Source organism: Symphodus melops, assembly GCF_947650265.1.
Source record: "Symphodus melops genome assembly, chromosome: 23".
Classification (NCBI taxonomy): Eukaryota; Metazoa; Chordata; class Actinopteri; order Labriformes; family Labridae; genus Symphodus; species Symphodus melops.
This window is the reverse complement of record NC_136713.1, coordinates 5,165,832-5,182,938: the sequence shown is the minus strand read 5'-3', so window position 1 is coordinate 5,182,938 and position 17,107 is coordinate 5,165,832. Positions and strand designations below refer to the sequence as shown.

Sequence of the window (17,107 nt, the reverse complement as noted above, 5' to 3'; positions counted from 1 at the left end):
AAAATCAAAACTTTGTTTCCCCAAGACAATGACAGGCTAACGCAAAATAAAACCCATATATAGATGAGATATATTTCAAATATTGAAACATCTAACAATGAAATAAACCCTTAAAATAAAATCGATGAATTACTCTCAACATATATAAGCCACTATTCAGTGAATATTTCTAAGGAAGCTAAAAACACCCACAGTGGACACATTTATCTTTAAAGTACTGAGTTTTCTGTTCAAAGTATAATTATTTCCCCAAGCAGAACCTTGTCATGGTTTCATGACACAATAACCAAGCATTAGTGCAAACATAAATCTTAATAATTTTATTGTCTTTGTTCTCATGATTTTACAAATATGATACTTCTGCAATTCAACTTTAACTGTGCAACACAATGGCATCATGGACTGTTAAACTTGACATCCCAAAGGGACGCCTGTGACTCCAGGGAGCTGTGAATCCTGCAGACCGAGGGCTCGAGTTGATCTTTTTTTTAAAGTGTCATATTAGGAGTGTTATGAAACAAGCTTTAACCTTGAGTGTTACATTTATCATCGTTCACCTCAGGGGCATTTCTTTGTCCGCAGGATTCAATAGCAGCTTAGACATGTTTTTTTTTTTTTAACACGGACGTAACAGGCGGCTACAGTCAGAGGGGGGAGAAAGCCGGGTCCCTCCGTCCCCTCCCCTCCCCTCCCCTCCCTCCTCCCCCTCAGGTCAGAGCGTGGCTCCTCGGACAGTTACAGTCTCTTTGGATGAGGCTGGTGGTTCCTGGTCGGAGCTGCAGGGCTGCTTGTCTTTTTAAGGATGGGTGATCTGGCCACTTAAGGTTTTTTGGGACACCAGTACAGATAAGAACAATGGCATGCAAGACTCACATACAGACCCACTTGTAATTATTTCTTTTCTTTTTTTTTTTAATAGAAAATAAAGATTCTGACATAAGTACAAGCACTGAGCCCTCGCAAACACCCAACAGCCAAGCGTATCGGAAACTTTACGGAGGGTGAACGACGCCTACACCGACGGCGTTGAGAAGTATCGGGGGCTTGCGACGGTTAAAACCATTTAAACACAACAGCTGGCTTCTTTTCATATTCAATAAGTCCTGTTTGAGGACATAACACATCTCACATTTATATTATTTCATCTTCTACACCTTTTTACGACAAATGTATGTGCTTTTGATTTAAAAGAACTCTGGGATTAACTTTGAAAAGAAAGGTTTCTGTAGTTCAACGACACTTCACTCCGGCCGATTTATTGCAAATGAAGTGAGAACCTCTGAACAGCAACACGCACTTCAATATGGCACAAGCGTCTTAGAAATGACCTAAATGCATCGTAGTGATCGTCGTTGTGGGTGAATATCAAAAACCAAACCACAACATATCTAAAATTATTAAGACATTAATCATCAGTAGAGCAGAAAAGAATATTTTTCCCTCTTCCTAACATGCCGCTCTGCAAGCAAAAACTCGATTGTGGACCCGTTGGTGAAACAGAAAAATAAAGAACCGCCTCAAATGCATACTATGAACACTTCAAATGATTAGCACTCAAGCTAATACACTTCTATATTCACGAGAGGAGCTGCAGACTTCAAAATCCCGGTTATTGTGCAACTGTGGATCCTGTTTTCTTCTTTAATCGAGAGCCGGATGACGATTCCTTCACTGGAAAAAAACGCGCAGCACCGAAACAGTGAAGCATGGAAATACTAAATTTGCCTTTTTGGGTTTCTGTGGCTGGAACTAAATTTGAACTTAATTAAAACAAATAATAAGCAAAACTCTGTTTAATGCACTCTCTGTTCAGACCTACTTTACCTCCCCTCCTGTTTCACCTTTTAGACATGTCATGTGCTTTTTTATCTAAGTGAATGTAGCTTTGGCACGCTCCCTGCTGAGGTACCTAACAAAGATTTTCATACCTACGGAACCTACTGTTTGTTCCCCCCACCGAGGATACTGTTGTTGTGTTATACTGTAAATATAGAGGAGTTAATTCTCTAAAAAGTCTCTGGAGTGTTATGGAGAAAATCTACTCATTGAAGGCATTCTCCTCCAGCCCTTTCTCAGACGCTGTGACGCGGAAATCCCGGCTCAGCAGCCCAAAACTTCCATTTCTTCCACTACAAAAATCAAAATAAATATACTTTAAAATAAGGGCAAATTGGTAAAACAGAAGAAAAAGTAAAGCAAAAATCAATGTAGTGACCTCTTATAATGTAACACAAACTCTGAAAATACAATAAATCCATCACCATCTGCTCTGGTCAGTCAAATAAGGGATCAAAGAAAGAAATATTACAGGGAAGGATATATCTAGAGTAGTGGTTGTTTTACAATGGCGCCTATGTCGAGAGAGGGACCGGGCTTCAGTTTCTCATGTTGCAACTTCCTTAAAAACTTCTTCCTCCGTCTCTTTTCATTCTTCGCACGGAGGTGATCGTGCTCTGTCTGATCAAAGTCTTTGACCGTTAACCTTTGGCTCCCCTCCCTCCCCCCCTTTTCCCTTCCCCAATCCAACGACTCCTCCTCCTGCCCTTCATCTGCTCCGATGTGAGGGATTGTTCAGTCGGCGTAGTGCATGATAGACTCGACGTAGTTGCCGGGAAAGAGGCCCGTGGTCCCGTTCATCACGCCCTCGTACCAGCCGTCATCGTTCTTCTTGATCACGTAGATGATGGCGCCCTCCTGGAACGACAGTTCATCCTCTTTGTCTCGGGCGTAGTCGTAGATTGCCACCACTGTAGGGGAGATAAAGAGGAGGAAGTGAGCTGCCTTATTAGGACTATTAGGACTAACCTCAGCTGGTAGAGTAGGCGGACTTTGTACAGAGGCAAAGTCCTCCATGCAGCAGCACCCGGTCAACTTAAATCCTTTGAGCTGTGTGATTTCATTCAGATCTTATAATGAACTCTACATCTCCTCATCTTAAATATGATGTCATCTCCTACACTATCTCAACATACAACAGTCCTCGTTCATAAAGAAAGGCTTCCTTAATAATAAAAGCAGCTCAACAATAGATGTCAAGTCTTGAGGACTTCTTAGGATAAAAAAAATACGGACCTTTCTCCAGGTAGCTACGTGGAGCCCAAGGCGGGTCCTCCTCGGCGTATGGGTCACTGTACTCCACCACCGCCGACTCTTCTTCATCTTCATCGTCCTCATAGTCCTCTGGTGGTGGAGGGGGAGGTGTGGGCTCTTCAAACACCGGCTCCTCTGCTGGTGGAGGCGGGGGTGGCACATCTGAGACTGGATTTTAGACAAACAGGAAGAAAAGAGAACCAATCAGAGGCAAGGACGACAAAGATGACTGTGCTCTTTAAGAGGGACACAGACGTGCATCTCATGCTTTAGAAAAACAAAGTGTCCATGCTGGGTGCAAGAAAACAAACTTACAACATAAAACGTTCTTTTCTTGGTCTGGGGGATTTTTGAATTCATTCAGGAGGAGGTCACACAAACAAGAAACATTTAAATATAATCATGCTCATGAATAAACTCACCAGCATGCATCATCATTCAAATCATGCTTTACACGATGGTTTAACTGGGAGTATCAACCAACAACATTTGCTGTCAAAGGGTGCGAGATGGATCTCAAATGTAGTGTTTTTAAAACGACACGTATCAAACATTGTATTTCTTCATACTGTTTCACTCCTCTCGTTGTCCTGTAGCTCCTTTACACACGAGGTGATGGTTTCTGCCATGAAGCTAGAGCAATGAAAAACTACACGCATATCGATCTTTGTAGATATCATCTTCAGGAGGAAGTGATGAGCTCACATCCAGAGATGGTAAAAATGTGACAAGTGACTGAGCTAATGTTGGAGGTTGATCCCAATATTCCACCTAAAGTAGGACGTTAACTGAAACTGTAGGGAACTGGAGGGAAGAGGACTGCAAAGGAATGGTGGTCATGCAGGACGAGGGACGAGGAGGCTTTAAGCCACTTACTAGTCTCCTGAACTCGGGCCACAAAGCCCATCAGAGGCAGCTGAGGGGTGATCTGCATGGAGGGGGGAGGGGGCGCGAGCGGGCCGGCTATCACAGAACAGTATCAGTACACAGAGAGAGGGACAGACATAGAAACAGTGACGACGTGAGAAAATCAAGTATGATATTAAGAAAAGCACAGGGCAGAGGTTAAAGATCAGGAAAAAGAACATCACTTAATTGAATGATTTTAGGAAAGCACTGTATAAGATAAAAGAAGTGAGTGGCAGATTATCCCTCAGTGAGAAGAGAGAGAGCTGTTGAAGAAGTGATATCTGCTTAAAGCTGTGAAGGTGATGAAAACAGACAGGTGAGAAAAACCAGGAGATCTTCTCCCAACAAACACAGACACACAACAGACTCAGGCCTCCCATATCTCACCTTAGACTAAAGAAGAAAGAAACTGAATTCAAATAAAAAGGGGGGATATGCTCCTTTACTCTGGTTTCAGGTTGAGTAAAGCTCCGTCTACATTGAATGCTCTCTTAGTGGGGATGCATGTGTCGGTCGAGTGTTGCTCTCGTGTTATCAAACCTCTGTACCTTGGTTTGGGACAAAGTGTGGTCCCCCATTAAGCTGGCTCTGGGCCATATTGGGCTGACCGGTGACGGACGAGGGCCGGCGGTACGGCAGCGAGCCTCCCACCTGCTGGTTCTGGGGCGGCTGCGCTGGTCGGTTCATGCTGTAAAACTGAGCAGCACCTGGGGTAAACAGCAAGGGGCAGCAGAGAGCCAGGTAATGAGTGGAGAAAGAGGAGACAGTTAGATTTCTGTCACTCTGATGTCCTGAACAAAAAGGTCAAGCTGCACTTAGTAGTTCTTCTCATTTTGACTCTTCTTTGTCCATTTCAGTTTTTCTTGCCTTTAGTCATTTTTAAAAAAAACTTCATTGTTGTTTTTTACTTTACAAACCTTCATAAATATAAAGATTTGTGTCCTGGTTTTCATTCAAAATAAAAACACTTGGCTAATGGTTATTTTATACGCTGAACAGCAGCAGCATGCACGTTAACCAATTATTACAATATTCAGCCACAAACAACAACAACAACAACAACAACAGAGCTGAATGAATTCTTATGAATGAAGAATCCACTGAAGCATTTCAGCACACTGCTCATGCATGAAACATCAGAGCAACCACATCATGGTGGAGGAGTGCGCAGGCAGCTGATGAGAAGCTGAGACGGGTGAAGAGCGGACCATCCATCAGCAGAGTGACATGAAAATCTGAGCTAGGGGGCAGAAGAGAGCGGCAACACCACCCAGACCTTCGGTCACTCTGACCGTTCTGTTCAACATTCAGAAGTGCTCGGCGGTGACCTTTAAAGTCGAACTTCTGTACGAAGCACTCAGGGAAAAGAAACTGAGATTCCAATAGAAAAACAGGCTTTTTTCCCAAAACGTGCATAAGAGATCACATATCACATAACAACATTTTCTTTGCAAATGATTGGATTTGTAAATGTTTCTAGTCTGGGGTGCTGCCCTGAGAGGTTGGCATCTCTGCAAATGAGGCAAATAAGATGAAGGTAACTATCTGAGAGCACATTCAACAATCTACTTCAGAGACTTCCAACTGTCTCAATACCACGACTTTGTGCTAAAAGTTTCCTTGCTAAATATTCAGGGAGATGGCGTGCTGCTGGATGAACATATTGGGGCCTTTCAGGCAGGAGGATGAATGTGAGGGGAGGTGGGATGGAAGCAGGGAGTGTGCACAGAGTGCACAAGCTACTCCCACCGGGTTACACTCACCTTGTGCAGGGTTGCCGTAAGTAGCGGGGCCTGTGCCAGTGGGGGCCGCAGAGGCAGGGAGCTGGGGAGGGGGCGGGGGAACAGGCGGGATCTCTACAGGGGGGTTGGGGGCCTGCGGGGGGCCGTCTAGGGCGGAGGTGGGGGCTCCGGGGGTGGTGGCGGTGTTTGTGGGAGGTTTAGTGGGGTTGGATTGGGCAGGGGCTGAACCGAGGGGTAAAATAAGATAAGGAAGGAGAGAAAGGACAAGTGAAGGAGTCAAGAGGAGATCAGAGTGAGCAGGGAGGAAAGGAGTCGAGGAGATTCAGGGTTCCTACATGTTCTCGTTTACAAACATCTGCACATGGACATGTAGCAACTCTGGATGCTAAACAAACATTAGTCCAGTTAGTATCACACACAGAGCATCAACAGGAAGTAAACTTTACCTGGGAAGGCGGAGGGCGGGGCTGGAGTCGGCACGGCGATTGGCACGCCCACACTGCCACTGCCGCTGTTCTCTCTGCTGCTGCTGCGACTGCTGCTGGGGTGGCTGCCTCCACTGCTGCCACTGCTGGTGTGGAGTGTTGTAGCATACACATGAGACCAAAAACCCTCACACACACACACACTCTCAAAGTCACACCGTGGTACACTCAGACTTCCAATTAAAATCTATCTTTATGAGTTTATTGTGCTGAGCTGACAGTCAAACATATGAAGCCCCTTTTGTTCAAATAGTTTCAGGAGCCACAGAAACTGAACTATACGACCATCCTGGAATAATATGTTTTAGCCTTCTTACACCTCACATATTCAATGTGGCACCCTCAAGAGCATCGATGTGTTAGCGTGAACTGTTATGCCTTTGAAATGACTATGTCACAGTGATAAAAAGAAGCAGCTGGAAACCTCACCAGGGACACACGACACAGGTGACGCAGAAGACAAAGACAAAGAAGTGACACGCGGTTAAAGCTGGAAGCATCGAGACACATGGGGCAGACGCTTTTTGTACGACAGAACAGAGCGCATGGCTGAAAGATGAACACAATGAGCTGTGGATGCAGCGGTGCAGATAAACACTACTCGTGCTTAAAGGGAGAGTCAGGGGAAAGTTGGCTCGTCTATTTCTGGAGCGCAGATATCAAAAAACATTTGGTCAACAGATGGGGCGCAGTGACGACATTTGACATGTTGATCTTCCCTTGTACTCCTCTCAGGGCTGACCGAGGAATCTGTGGATATGTCTGTGTGTTAGAAAGAGTGTCTTATTGGGAGACAAGCTGACATTTGGTTGGCAGGACTGAGGGGGCGACGCTGCCTATCTAATGACTATTACCATAGGAACCTGCGTCAAGCCGTGCTAAACACGGCTCTAAATCTCCACCGCGTTTCTTTGCCCTTTTTGAGCAGCAAGGAGAAGAAACAGGTGAGGGATTTCCAAAATTAAATGGGGCATTACCTGGTAGTTGCAAATTTAACCTGGGTGGAAGTTGTGAATTCAGGTGAAAGTCTATAAGAATGAAGCAAGTAAACTCTGTAACACGTTCAGAAGAAGAAGGCGGGAGGTATGTTGAAAAGCTGGCTGGCTTTTAAGTGTAGAAAAAGAGAAGAAGAAGGATTAAGGGAAAAAGGGGGCGTGTTTCAGAAGTGTACAGAGGCATGCTGGGTATTGGGAGGGGGTACCTGTACGTGCGGTTCCTCTGATTAACGGATGCAGTGCGTGCAGGGCTCTGCTGGGGTTGCGCCATGTTGCGCGTCGGGCTTGAGACGTAGTCGTTAGGGACAACGGGCGGACGCACCGGCTCGAGCGTCCGATAGGGGGAGTGGCGCCTGCGAGAGGGTCAGGAGGACAGGAGTCGAGGGGGGGAGGGGGAGGAGGAGGGGGCATCCACAGAGAGGAAGTGTAAGGGCAAGGGGGGAGGAGGAGGGAGAGCAAGAAACAAACAAGTGCAAACTTAAAAAAATGGGGTGTGACAGGTGGTGAATGTCGGGGTTGGCCGGGGTGAGTCCTCAGGTGGGGGTGGGCGGAGTCAGGACCAGTCACTGCTGTCGGCTTAAAATCACCTCTCCACAAAACGTATTGGAACACGTGTTAAAGGAGAATAACTAACAACTAAGCCAGTTATGCAGCCAACGCAGGCTTAGATGCTTTACGTCATAATGTTTCAATTGAGACCATTCACCGTTTCTTGACTTTGTTAATGATGAAAAGTGACTCAGCTATGAACAGTGACACTTCTAACATTTGAAATATAAAACACATATTCAGAAAAGATAATTAAGACTTATTTAGCGCTCTGCTCAATACATTACACACATTTGAGACATGATTTCTGCTTTCTTAAAGTGTTTCTAAATATTCATGCTGACTTTCATGGCTCATGGGTAATTCAGCTTCATGCCATGTTAACTGTTGAATGAGGACAATGAATGTGGTCAGCTTCTTCTACATGACTCTGGATGTTCCTCACTGGGCTTTTTGATCATAAAAGTTTGAACTGGTCCTTTTTTTGAAATCGCATGACAGGAAGAAATGTAGATCTCAATTAAATTCCTGCTGACATATTCTGAACTCCAATGAAAACAGATCAGGTGTTTGTAGCTCGACAGCAGCGCTGTGCCGTTTGTGGTGACAAAAGAACAACCCCGAAGTTTATTGACCTGGGCCTGAAAAGATGTGCTGGTATGTACATTTCCCAGCTGACACAGCGAGGTGACCCAACTCTGAGCACTGTTGCCATGGTGAAACATTGCTATGGAGGAATATGGGGCAGCCAGGAGTGGGCGGGCTGGGTCACAAAACACACAACTGAAAGTAACTTTTAAAAACAAACAGAAGAAGAATAACAGAGGAGAAAGGATTAAATAAAAAAAACAAAAGGAAAGATGTCCGCCCATAGCCTCAGGCTGCGGCGGGAGCTGCATCATGGAGGGTTGGAGCTGTGGTTGATCGACATGCGTCTTGAAGGGACAGACAGACAGATACACACACACCTTTGAAGGGAAGGACACGCTCAATCACTCACAAAGTCAACAGATAACTCGGACACACACACACACACACACAGACACACACACACACAGACACACACACACAAAGAGCACTTCAGCGCACAGGAAGGTCCCACAGGTGACAAACACACAACATGTGCTGCACTGTCAGAGTCCCTGCAGGATAAGAGACACCTTCAACAGTCAGACACGCAGAACAGAAAACACCTCTCCAGCTTGAAGACAAGAAAAACACAATAATAATAACAGTCACTTCACTTTAAAGCTAAACCCACTCTGAGACAGACACAGTCAGGGTGAGAAATCACGACATAATCACTGCTATTTGGAGTTCACATTTTTGATATTGCATGCTTGTATGCGTTTTATTTTCAACATTTAACAGAAACTTGATGAAGGCACTGATGGAATTTAGGGTCAATGGTTTAGGATTTAAATCCATAACTTAGTGTAATATTACTGTGAAATTACAAACTTTCATCTCTGATGTTTCTTCTTTTCTACTATTTCCAACAGTTCAGATAAATGAACAAGCTGTCAACATTTCAGTCTGACTCTGATAGTGATTGACCAAGCAGGTTGGATTCTTTGAAGTTTAAGGCAGATTTAAGTTCCAAGCGTGGAGTTTGTTTTAAAATAAAAAACTCAACTTGATTCCCACCATGATCAGCGCTGGCACAGAGTGCAGTTAATTTGCTGTCATACACCTTTGTGATATTGCCCTCCTGTGCCCTGGCATTCGACAAATGCCAATAAAAGGTTGAAGCCTTGAGAGATGAGAGAGCTCACCACCTGCAAAACAGTTTGATCCCCATCTACTGCACCGGAGCCAATCACAGCTGTTCGTCTTTCTGCTGCTCGCTGAAATATGACAGTTTGAAGTTTCATCTCCTTCACGCCTGTAAAATGTCTGTGTGTGGTTCACTATACTTCATTCTTTAAATGAACTCTGCATGTGGATGTCCATCTTGTTTTGGTTTCTTTCCACAGTACACACATGACACATGCAAGTCAGACAGGCTGGAGGTTTTAAGCTGAAACTAAAGATATCAATGCATCTAAAGCTTCGAAAATATCGGCTTTAACAGTTCATTTCATGTAGAAAGGAAGTGGTTCACTTCATCTTACCTACTATGTTACAACACTTCTCTTTTCATTTTTTGTCACTGAATAAAGGAGGGTGCAGTTTGGCACTAAGAAAGCAAAGCGATTCTTTATTATAAGAAATGGTTGAACGCTGGAGCTTTGATATATCACAGTGAAAAAAAAACTTAACGCTAACCCGAAGAATAAATGAAATCCATTTGGGAGCTTTATAAAGGTTTTAAATGGATTTTTGGTCAAATAAAGTGTTGCATTGGTTTACGCTTAACTGTCAGATCAGTGCTCTTCTAAAGAACTCAGCGTCTCCGACCCGTGTGTCATTCCTTTTTACCAAGAAGCTGCACAGTCAGACACATGATGTTAGATTGTTCCTTTTTCCAGCCTTTAACAAAGAAACAGGAACAGTCTTGACTGGATGATGAATGACTGAATCACCAACCATTTCAACACTTGAATAAAGATCAGACATGTCCGAAGGCCTCCTAATTCACTGTTTGCGTGATGTGTTTTTGTAGAGGAAACCCCAAAGAGCCACATTTCAGCGTGCAGTTTGGTGTGAAAATCACTGCAGAAATGTGACAATGAAGCCAATTAAGGAGAGAAAGTGAAACTCCAGACTCCGTCCTAACAGCACAGAAGAAACCCAAACAAAGCACACCACGTGTGACGAGATCTGTCCCTGAAATGGATTTCGAACCACCCCGAGGACACTCATTAAACAAGGAGGTGAAAGGGTGGTGATGAAACTGGGAGCAACTGGGTCCTTCTGATGGGTGCTGGTTACTTTTAAAGAGCCGAACAAAAACACAGCTGGACTCTGAAAAGCGTCTAACAGACAACTCTGAATCCATCGCGCCCGCCTGAACACGAGGCAGGTTGTCGAGCACCGTTACATACCCAAGGGTCCCTTTCCCCGACATGGGCGGGCTGGGGGGCTTCTGTGTGGGGGGGTTTGTGCGAGGGAGTGCGCCTCCTCCTCCGGCCTTCATGTTCTGAGCGCTGGCCTGCAGGAGGAGAGAGTGAGTGATTAAATGAAAAACTTCAGAGAGAGGAAAATGAGAAGGAATAAAAACCTTAAAAGGATGTTTGACATTTTGAGACCTGGATTGTGGGATTATTCCTTTTCTTGCTCTGTTAGATAAGAAGATTGACACCTCTTTTATTGTAGTCTATTGAATATGAAACTGGTGCCAACGTCAGTTAGCGTTGCTTTGATTAAAGGCTGGAAAGAGAGAAAAACAACCACTCTCACTTCATCAAATGATGCCAAAATCTGCAGGTCATTACCTTTAAAGCCCACAGATTTAAACCGTATAGCTTGTTTGTTTCATCCCCCCAAAAGGAGAAAAGCAGATGAAACTAATTAGATTTAAGGTGTTAAATTAATGTGGTTTTCCTGCCTTTGTTCTTGCTTCGATAAGCTCAGCGTTTCAGACTTCATATTATGGAGGAAAAAAGGGGAAGTGATCAACTCAGTTCAAAAAAAGTGATTAGACGATTCCCAAAATGTCAAACTCATCCAAAAAAACATGGCTCTCACAGCAGCTCAACACAAGAACAGCTCACTCAGAATCACAAAAACCCCTCTCCTCTCTGACAGTTGTACTTCAAAAGTCTTACCTTAAACCTTTGCAACCACTAGGGTTGATTATTAAGACAAAATTAGGCAAGCGGAAAAAGAGAAAGAAGAAGAAATCAGAGAATTAGTAAGTGAAGGAGAAAAACAACTTTTTTTCATGCATGCTGTCCATAAAATCAAGCTAGTTAGATTCAGGCAACAACAACAACAACTCACTGTGCAAATTTATGGAATGTGTTCTTTTAAGGACAAAGCCAGTGATTTGATTAACAAGAAAACAAGCTTGTCTTTGTTCACACTGTTATTGTAGAAAACAGCTTTTCAAACATAGCTCACTTCCATTCTTAAATTAAATAAACACTTCACAGGCACCTGTAGGTGTAGAGGGGAGCTGACTTCATGCCCTTTATTTCCCCTCCTTGTTGAAGACCTCTGTTATCGATTATTTCCTTCTATTACTCCTCACTGAAACCTAACCGTGGTCACTTGACCTCTAAAAGTCCTTTTAGATTTTCTGCAAACATCATTTACACAAACGCACAATCAACATTGTTGACTCATCTCAATCAAATGTCTGCTGCTTTCAGTATTTAAAGACACGTTTGCAGATCTAGAAAAGAAAAACTGCACATCTTATTTTTTCTAAAATAAAATGAGTTTTTATATTGTTTTGCATCACAAATGTAGAGCAACTGAACAAATCCCTCTCAACAGTTAATCAAATATTCCTCCTCAGTTGGCCTGTGATAGCTGTCATTATGTTTCACTTCAAAACAGCTTACACAGACCTTCTGTCATGATTCAACCACAGAACTAAGTCAAAGTGAAAATAAAAATAAGGAGAAAAGATCATCCTTTCTACCTTGACTCCATGGCCCATGTCGTCCAGCATGCTGTAGTCGATGGGTTTGCGGATGTAGCGCACAGGCCTTTCGGGATTGGCCGGGGCGATGATCTTGTGTGTGCGGGATGTGTTCTTGTTGGTGGTGAGGATGCCGATCTCTCGCCGAGCCACCTTCTCTTTGTGGATGTCCACCGTCTGAGGAAAGAAGATTCTCTTTACTAACTTGCACACATTTTTTAAAATCAGAACTCTGGAAAAAAATAAAAAAAACCCTGCAGTTTCCGTGTTCGTTATCCATGAACTCCTGCAGGGAGGCTGAAGAAAAACTTTTACTTTATTCAAGCTGTGAAGTCAATGTTAAAAAGATATTTTTTTTAACCCAGCATGCGATTCCAACACTTCCCTGCTCTGCAGATAAACTGAATTATGCATGCACACATGTAATGTGCACCTTCTCTCGCTGAGCTTCACTATTTACTCCCTCTAAATTAACTTCCAATAAATTACTTTTTAATGGAAACAAGATTGTGTGTAAGAATGAATTCATTTGAAGATATTCCAGGAACAAACGCAACCCTTTAGGGGCTTTATCTTGTTCTCGTCTAACAGAACAACATCTTCGTGCCCTCTTTATATTCAGTGATGATTGTAAATCACAGACCTGTGAGATGTGGTTGATGGAGGACTCCATGCGGCGGAGCTGTGACGCCTGGATGTCGAGCATCTGCAGGACATTGTTGGCCAGCGTGTTGATCAGGTAGGCTACGCTGGCCAAAGACTGGGTGGTGTAGTTCTTGGTCTCCTCCAGTGCCCTCTGCTTGTCTGGAGACTAAACATGAGAAAAGAGAGAGAGAGATTAAACATTTGAAAAGATTAACACAACAGCAGATATCAACAGGAATGTAGTTTGTCGAGTTCTAGCAGCAAGACCAGCATAAAGTCAAGTTTTAATTTAAAATAAAGGCAGAGTGGTGAGCATCATCTTCAGGTTATGGAGCTACAGTAAGAGTCTGCAGGGGAGCTAGTCAAGGTGAGCTCAGTGTGGGCACAATGACGGAGCATCAAAGACAGATCAGTTAATGTGTCCGTTAGGCATCTGAGTTCCTTCCTTACTGATAAAACCACAACATGCAAGGCTGCAATGACTCTGAAAAAAAGATAAGGCAGATAAATCAATGAAAGCAAGATTAAGTTGCAGGATTAGAAACCAGAAGGAATCAGATCAATGATTTATGCTTCTTAGTTTAAAAAGCGTTTCATCTTGAATTTGACAAAGCAGAGTTTTTAGCAAATCATTTCACATTGATATCTTCCACATATGTTTGATATACTTCTTTATCATATCTTGTAATCACATCAGGTATATTTTTAGTTAGAGGCCGGGCCGGCGCAGCTGCAACGTCAAAACAAAAGCATTCATTCTGTTTTTTACAGCAAGCTCTCCTTTTTGTGCACAGATCGTTTACAGCACGCTCTAAGCTGTGATTGGATATTGACTGATTGAATTCATTTGATTCTTTCTATTCAAATTGACAGCTTGCTCTCCTGTGAGAGTAAACAGTCTGCATAGACCCTGAAATATCTCGGGCTCTCTATAGATTGATTTGGTTTTCACAGTGCAGCTCAGTCTGTGCCCTTATGATCAAGTTCTATAAACATGGTGAATCAGAGTGATTTAAAGTCATCATAATTGAGTTAAATTGACATTAAATAATTATGAAACCATCTTATAAGAGGCTGCACATAAAGCTACAAACAGGGGGGTCCCCACGAGTTTAAACAGCAGCACCCTCTGAGGTAATGTTTATTCTCTTCCATGTCAAACACAGAGAGCTTGTGATGTAACATACATTTCTCCAGAAATCCAGATCATTCAAATCCCTGAAATCATCACAGAGGCGCAGTCTGAATAAACAGCAATGCATGAGGGGGAGAGGCGGGTGCAGCAGTGCTGAAGACAAAAAGGCTATGTGGTGAAAGTCAGGACTGTAGCTGTTTCTGATTCCTGCAGGGTAGAAAAGACAAACTCTCATAGACTGGTGTTACTGTATGTTGCTGCACAGGGTGGGTGCACAGCTACCAACTACTTGAAATGATGTCTGCCTTAGGACAGAGAGGGAGATCCGGGAAAACACACCATGCAACTTTTCAACAGACTTTCCTCTCTTGATACAAACATCGAGAGTCACAGTACTGATGCTTAATCTTTGCTCTCTTCAACAACCTTGTTCGAATCATGATTATGAGCCCTAATTTCTTGCAAGGGATGCTGCATTACTCAAAAGAGGATTATGTCTAGCTGATGAAGAAACTTAATTCCAATATATCTGTTACAAATAACTGATTCACAATCAGGTAATTGAGGTCTGTACTGACTGACCTTGATACAAATCCAGTTGTAAATATTTGGGGTGTGCAGCAAAGCTGCCATCTTAAAATAAGAATCTGAATCATCAGTCATGGGGATGCTTCAATGCTCATTGTTAACAAGGTTAAACAAGAAGCGCTCAATTAAGCACAGATGTTCCTCCTCTTCAAAACACACAGTGAAATATAAAGCTGTTTCATGTCATAGACAGATAGATCATTTCAAATTCAAATGTCAGTGTCTCATAACATGCAAGCTGAGCTGCAACTCAGGGACTTGTTTTTACTGGAAAAACATCAATGATTTTGGATACAAATTCATCCACCGTTTTTTCTCCTAGTGGAAGAAAATAGTGCAAGCACTGATGTGAAACTACACTTTCAAACAAGGTGGTTCAATGCAACTATGCGTCATTGTGAAAGTAAGCCAGGGTTATCCGAGTGCACACACCTGTAGGAAGTGATTCTTCCTAACAGGTGTGTGCAACCCTGGACACAGAAGCTTTTGTGATTCAAGTACTCTTAGGAAAACCAACAAGTTCAACAAGTGTCCACTCCTGCGTGACTAATAGTGCACAAAACAGGACTAAGAGACATACATGGTATGGACGAGGATTTGAGGTGAAGTATTCTAGAAAATGTCCCTCTAACAAATATTTCTCTCCAGCTGATCTATGAGTGGGAATACCCACTCGACAGCAGCTGGGAAAACCTTGCAGCATGAAGAGAAAACAGGGCAGCCTGCCAGACAAGGAAGCTGCCAACATCCAAGGGCTGCTGCTGCTGCCTTAACAGGGAAACCTGTCAGACCTGATCAGTCCTGTTCTTCAAGGATGTCACATTTTAGCATCACACTTTGTCAAACCCTCTCTCCCAGCTTGCACTATGGTCCAAAATGTAAACCTCTGTGACTGTGGGCCTTCAAAGTGTGGGCAGGGGAGAGGAACAGGTAACTAAATAAGATGAAAAAAATAGAGATCAAACATTAAAAATCCCAAATTACAAGCTGTAAATGAGACCGGTGACAGACAATGCTGCAAATTAATCACACCTTTCGCAGCAAGTGTTGACTCATATGTGCAACATGAAACTACTATCTCTCTCTCTGAATAAGAATTTATGAATGAAGGTAGGTAAACACACACACATGTATGTATCAAATTGTTGATTTGAAAGCAGAGATGTTAGTGTGTAATGTAGCTTTGAGGGGGTTTCATCATAAATCAGTTTGTTAATACTGTCACGGCGGGGTTTTCATCTGTCCAAACACAGCTCATTAGAGATTAATCTCTCTTCATATCTCGTCCCACATCTCCATGATCGGCTGGCTGCTGGAGCAGGCAGAGATTGATCCCGCAGAGGGAAGGGGGAAATTGATTTTCACGGTGCCTGTTTGCTTATTTAGTCTGTGGGGGTGATGCCGAGCAGCTGGCTAGCAGGCTAAAACGTTAGCACACGGTGGATGTACAAGTCACACATAATCTTATACTAATAGAAACATTAAATTATAAATATGTCTTGGCATAAATGAAGCAGTGTATTTAAAATGTGCGTCTTATTTATCAAATCAAATGCTCTGACAGCGGGTTGTTTTTGCGCTACCTGAGGCAGGCTAGCTGGCTGGCTAGTTAACGGCTGCTGTACAGCAGCGTTAGCAGCAGTTAGCCCGTTAGCATCGTCAAAAAAATAGAAAACTACTCCGTCATTTATTGAACGCCTACCTGGACATAGTTGCTCTCACAGTACTCCGCGACTCTTTCCAAATTGGTGAAACTGTCCAGTAGAGCGCTTCGTCCTGCTGGAATTTCTTCTTCCAGAAGCATTTGTAACTCCGCCATTTTCACATCTTTATCACAGCAGTGTGTGTGTGGGAGGGCTCACTGGCGCCACTGGCGGATGTGTGCGGTACTTCATGACTCTCCCATCAGCTGGTGTTGGTGGTGATGGTGGTGGTGGGGTGGGGGGGGGGGGGTAGCTTCCCAAAATTATTAATGTTTAAAGCAGAAATGTGCATGGTTTGCCATTTTAAATACGTAAATGCAGGTTTATAGCAGTGACATTTTATTAGTTTTCATAGCAGTAATATTCTACTTCTGGAAACTAGATATATCAATACTTGGGGGGAAAAAAATAGATTGTGTATCTCCTTTAACACTTTTTCTGCACAGTTATAGAGCAGCAGGGTTGGATCTGGGGAGGAAAACAGAAACTACCCAATGGTCCTTCTGCAGCACATACATGGGCAAATTAACGGCTGACACCAGATTTATAATGTGATACTGCACTCTGCAGAAGTTCATTTATATGGGAAACTTGCTTGAGAGAAAAATAGTGATAAGAAATATATATCAATTGGATGGCCTGGCTGTTATGTTAACGCTGTGGGTTCAGGTCCGGCCATAACTCTTTGCTTGCATATCATTCCAACTGTGATATCCAATGTAGGCAACCATCTTT

General features: G+C 43.3%; 1 protein-coding gene across 8 annotated transcripts; it reads right to left on the bottom strand.

Annotated features, from left to right (window-relative positions):
• Positions 1 to 305: 305 nt before the first annotated feature.
• On the bottom strand, positions 306 to 16,554 carry abi2b (abl-interactor 2b). 8 transcript variants are annotated; one of them, XM_079336450.1, is made up of 12 exons: positions 16,372 to 16,553; positions 12,945 to 13,112; positions 12,302 to 12,478; positions 11,481 to 11,498; positions 10,758 to 10,864; positions 7,428 to 7,574; positions 6,188 to 6,312; positions 5,763 to 5,963; positions 4,548 to 4,706; positions 3,967 to 4,053; positions 3,073 to 3,258; positions 306 to 2,747 (listed from the first exon to the last, which is right to left on the bottom strand). In XM_079336450.1, the coding sequence occupies exons 1-12, from the start codon at positions 16,486 to 16,488 to the stop codon at positions 2,572 to 2,574; spliced, it is 1,668 nt and encodes a 555-aa protein (XP_079192576.1). In that variant the 5' UTR covers positions 16,489 to 16,553; the 3' UTR covers positions 306 to 2,571. The 8 variants fall into 8 exon arrangements, with proteins under 8 accessions (XP_079192576.1, XP_079192579.1, XP_079192578.1 ...); XM_079336453.1 differs by lacking the exon at positions 7,428 to 7,574 and having other exon boundaries at positions 16,372 to 16,554; XM_079336452.1 differs by lacking the exon at positions 3,967 to 4,053.
• Positions 16,555 to 17,107: the final 553 nt, after the last annotated feature.

Excerpts from the sequence above, each read along its gene's own strand:
- abi2b (XM_079336450.1), bottom strand. The coding sequence starts at position 16,488 with ATGGCGGAGTTACAAATGCTTCTGGAAGAAGAAATTCCAGCAGGACGA. Across the intron at positions 3,259-3,966 it reads GGCCCGAGTTCAGGAGACTA|TCTCAGATGTGCCACCCCCG; the intron begins GTAAGTGGCTTA and ends TCTAAAATCCAG. Across the intron at positions 2,748-3,072 it reads ACGTAGCTACCTGGAGAAAG|TGGTGGCAATCTACGACTAC; the intron begins GTCCGTATTTTT and ends TCTCCCCTACAG.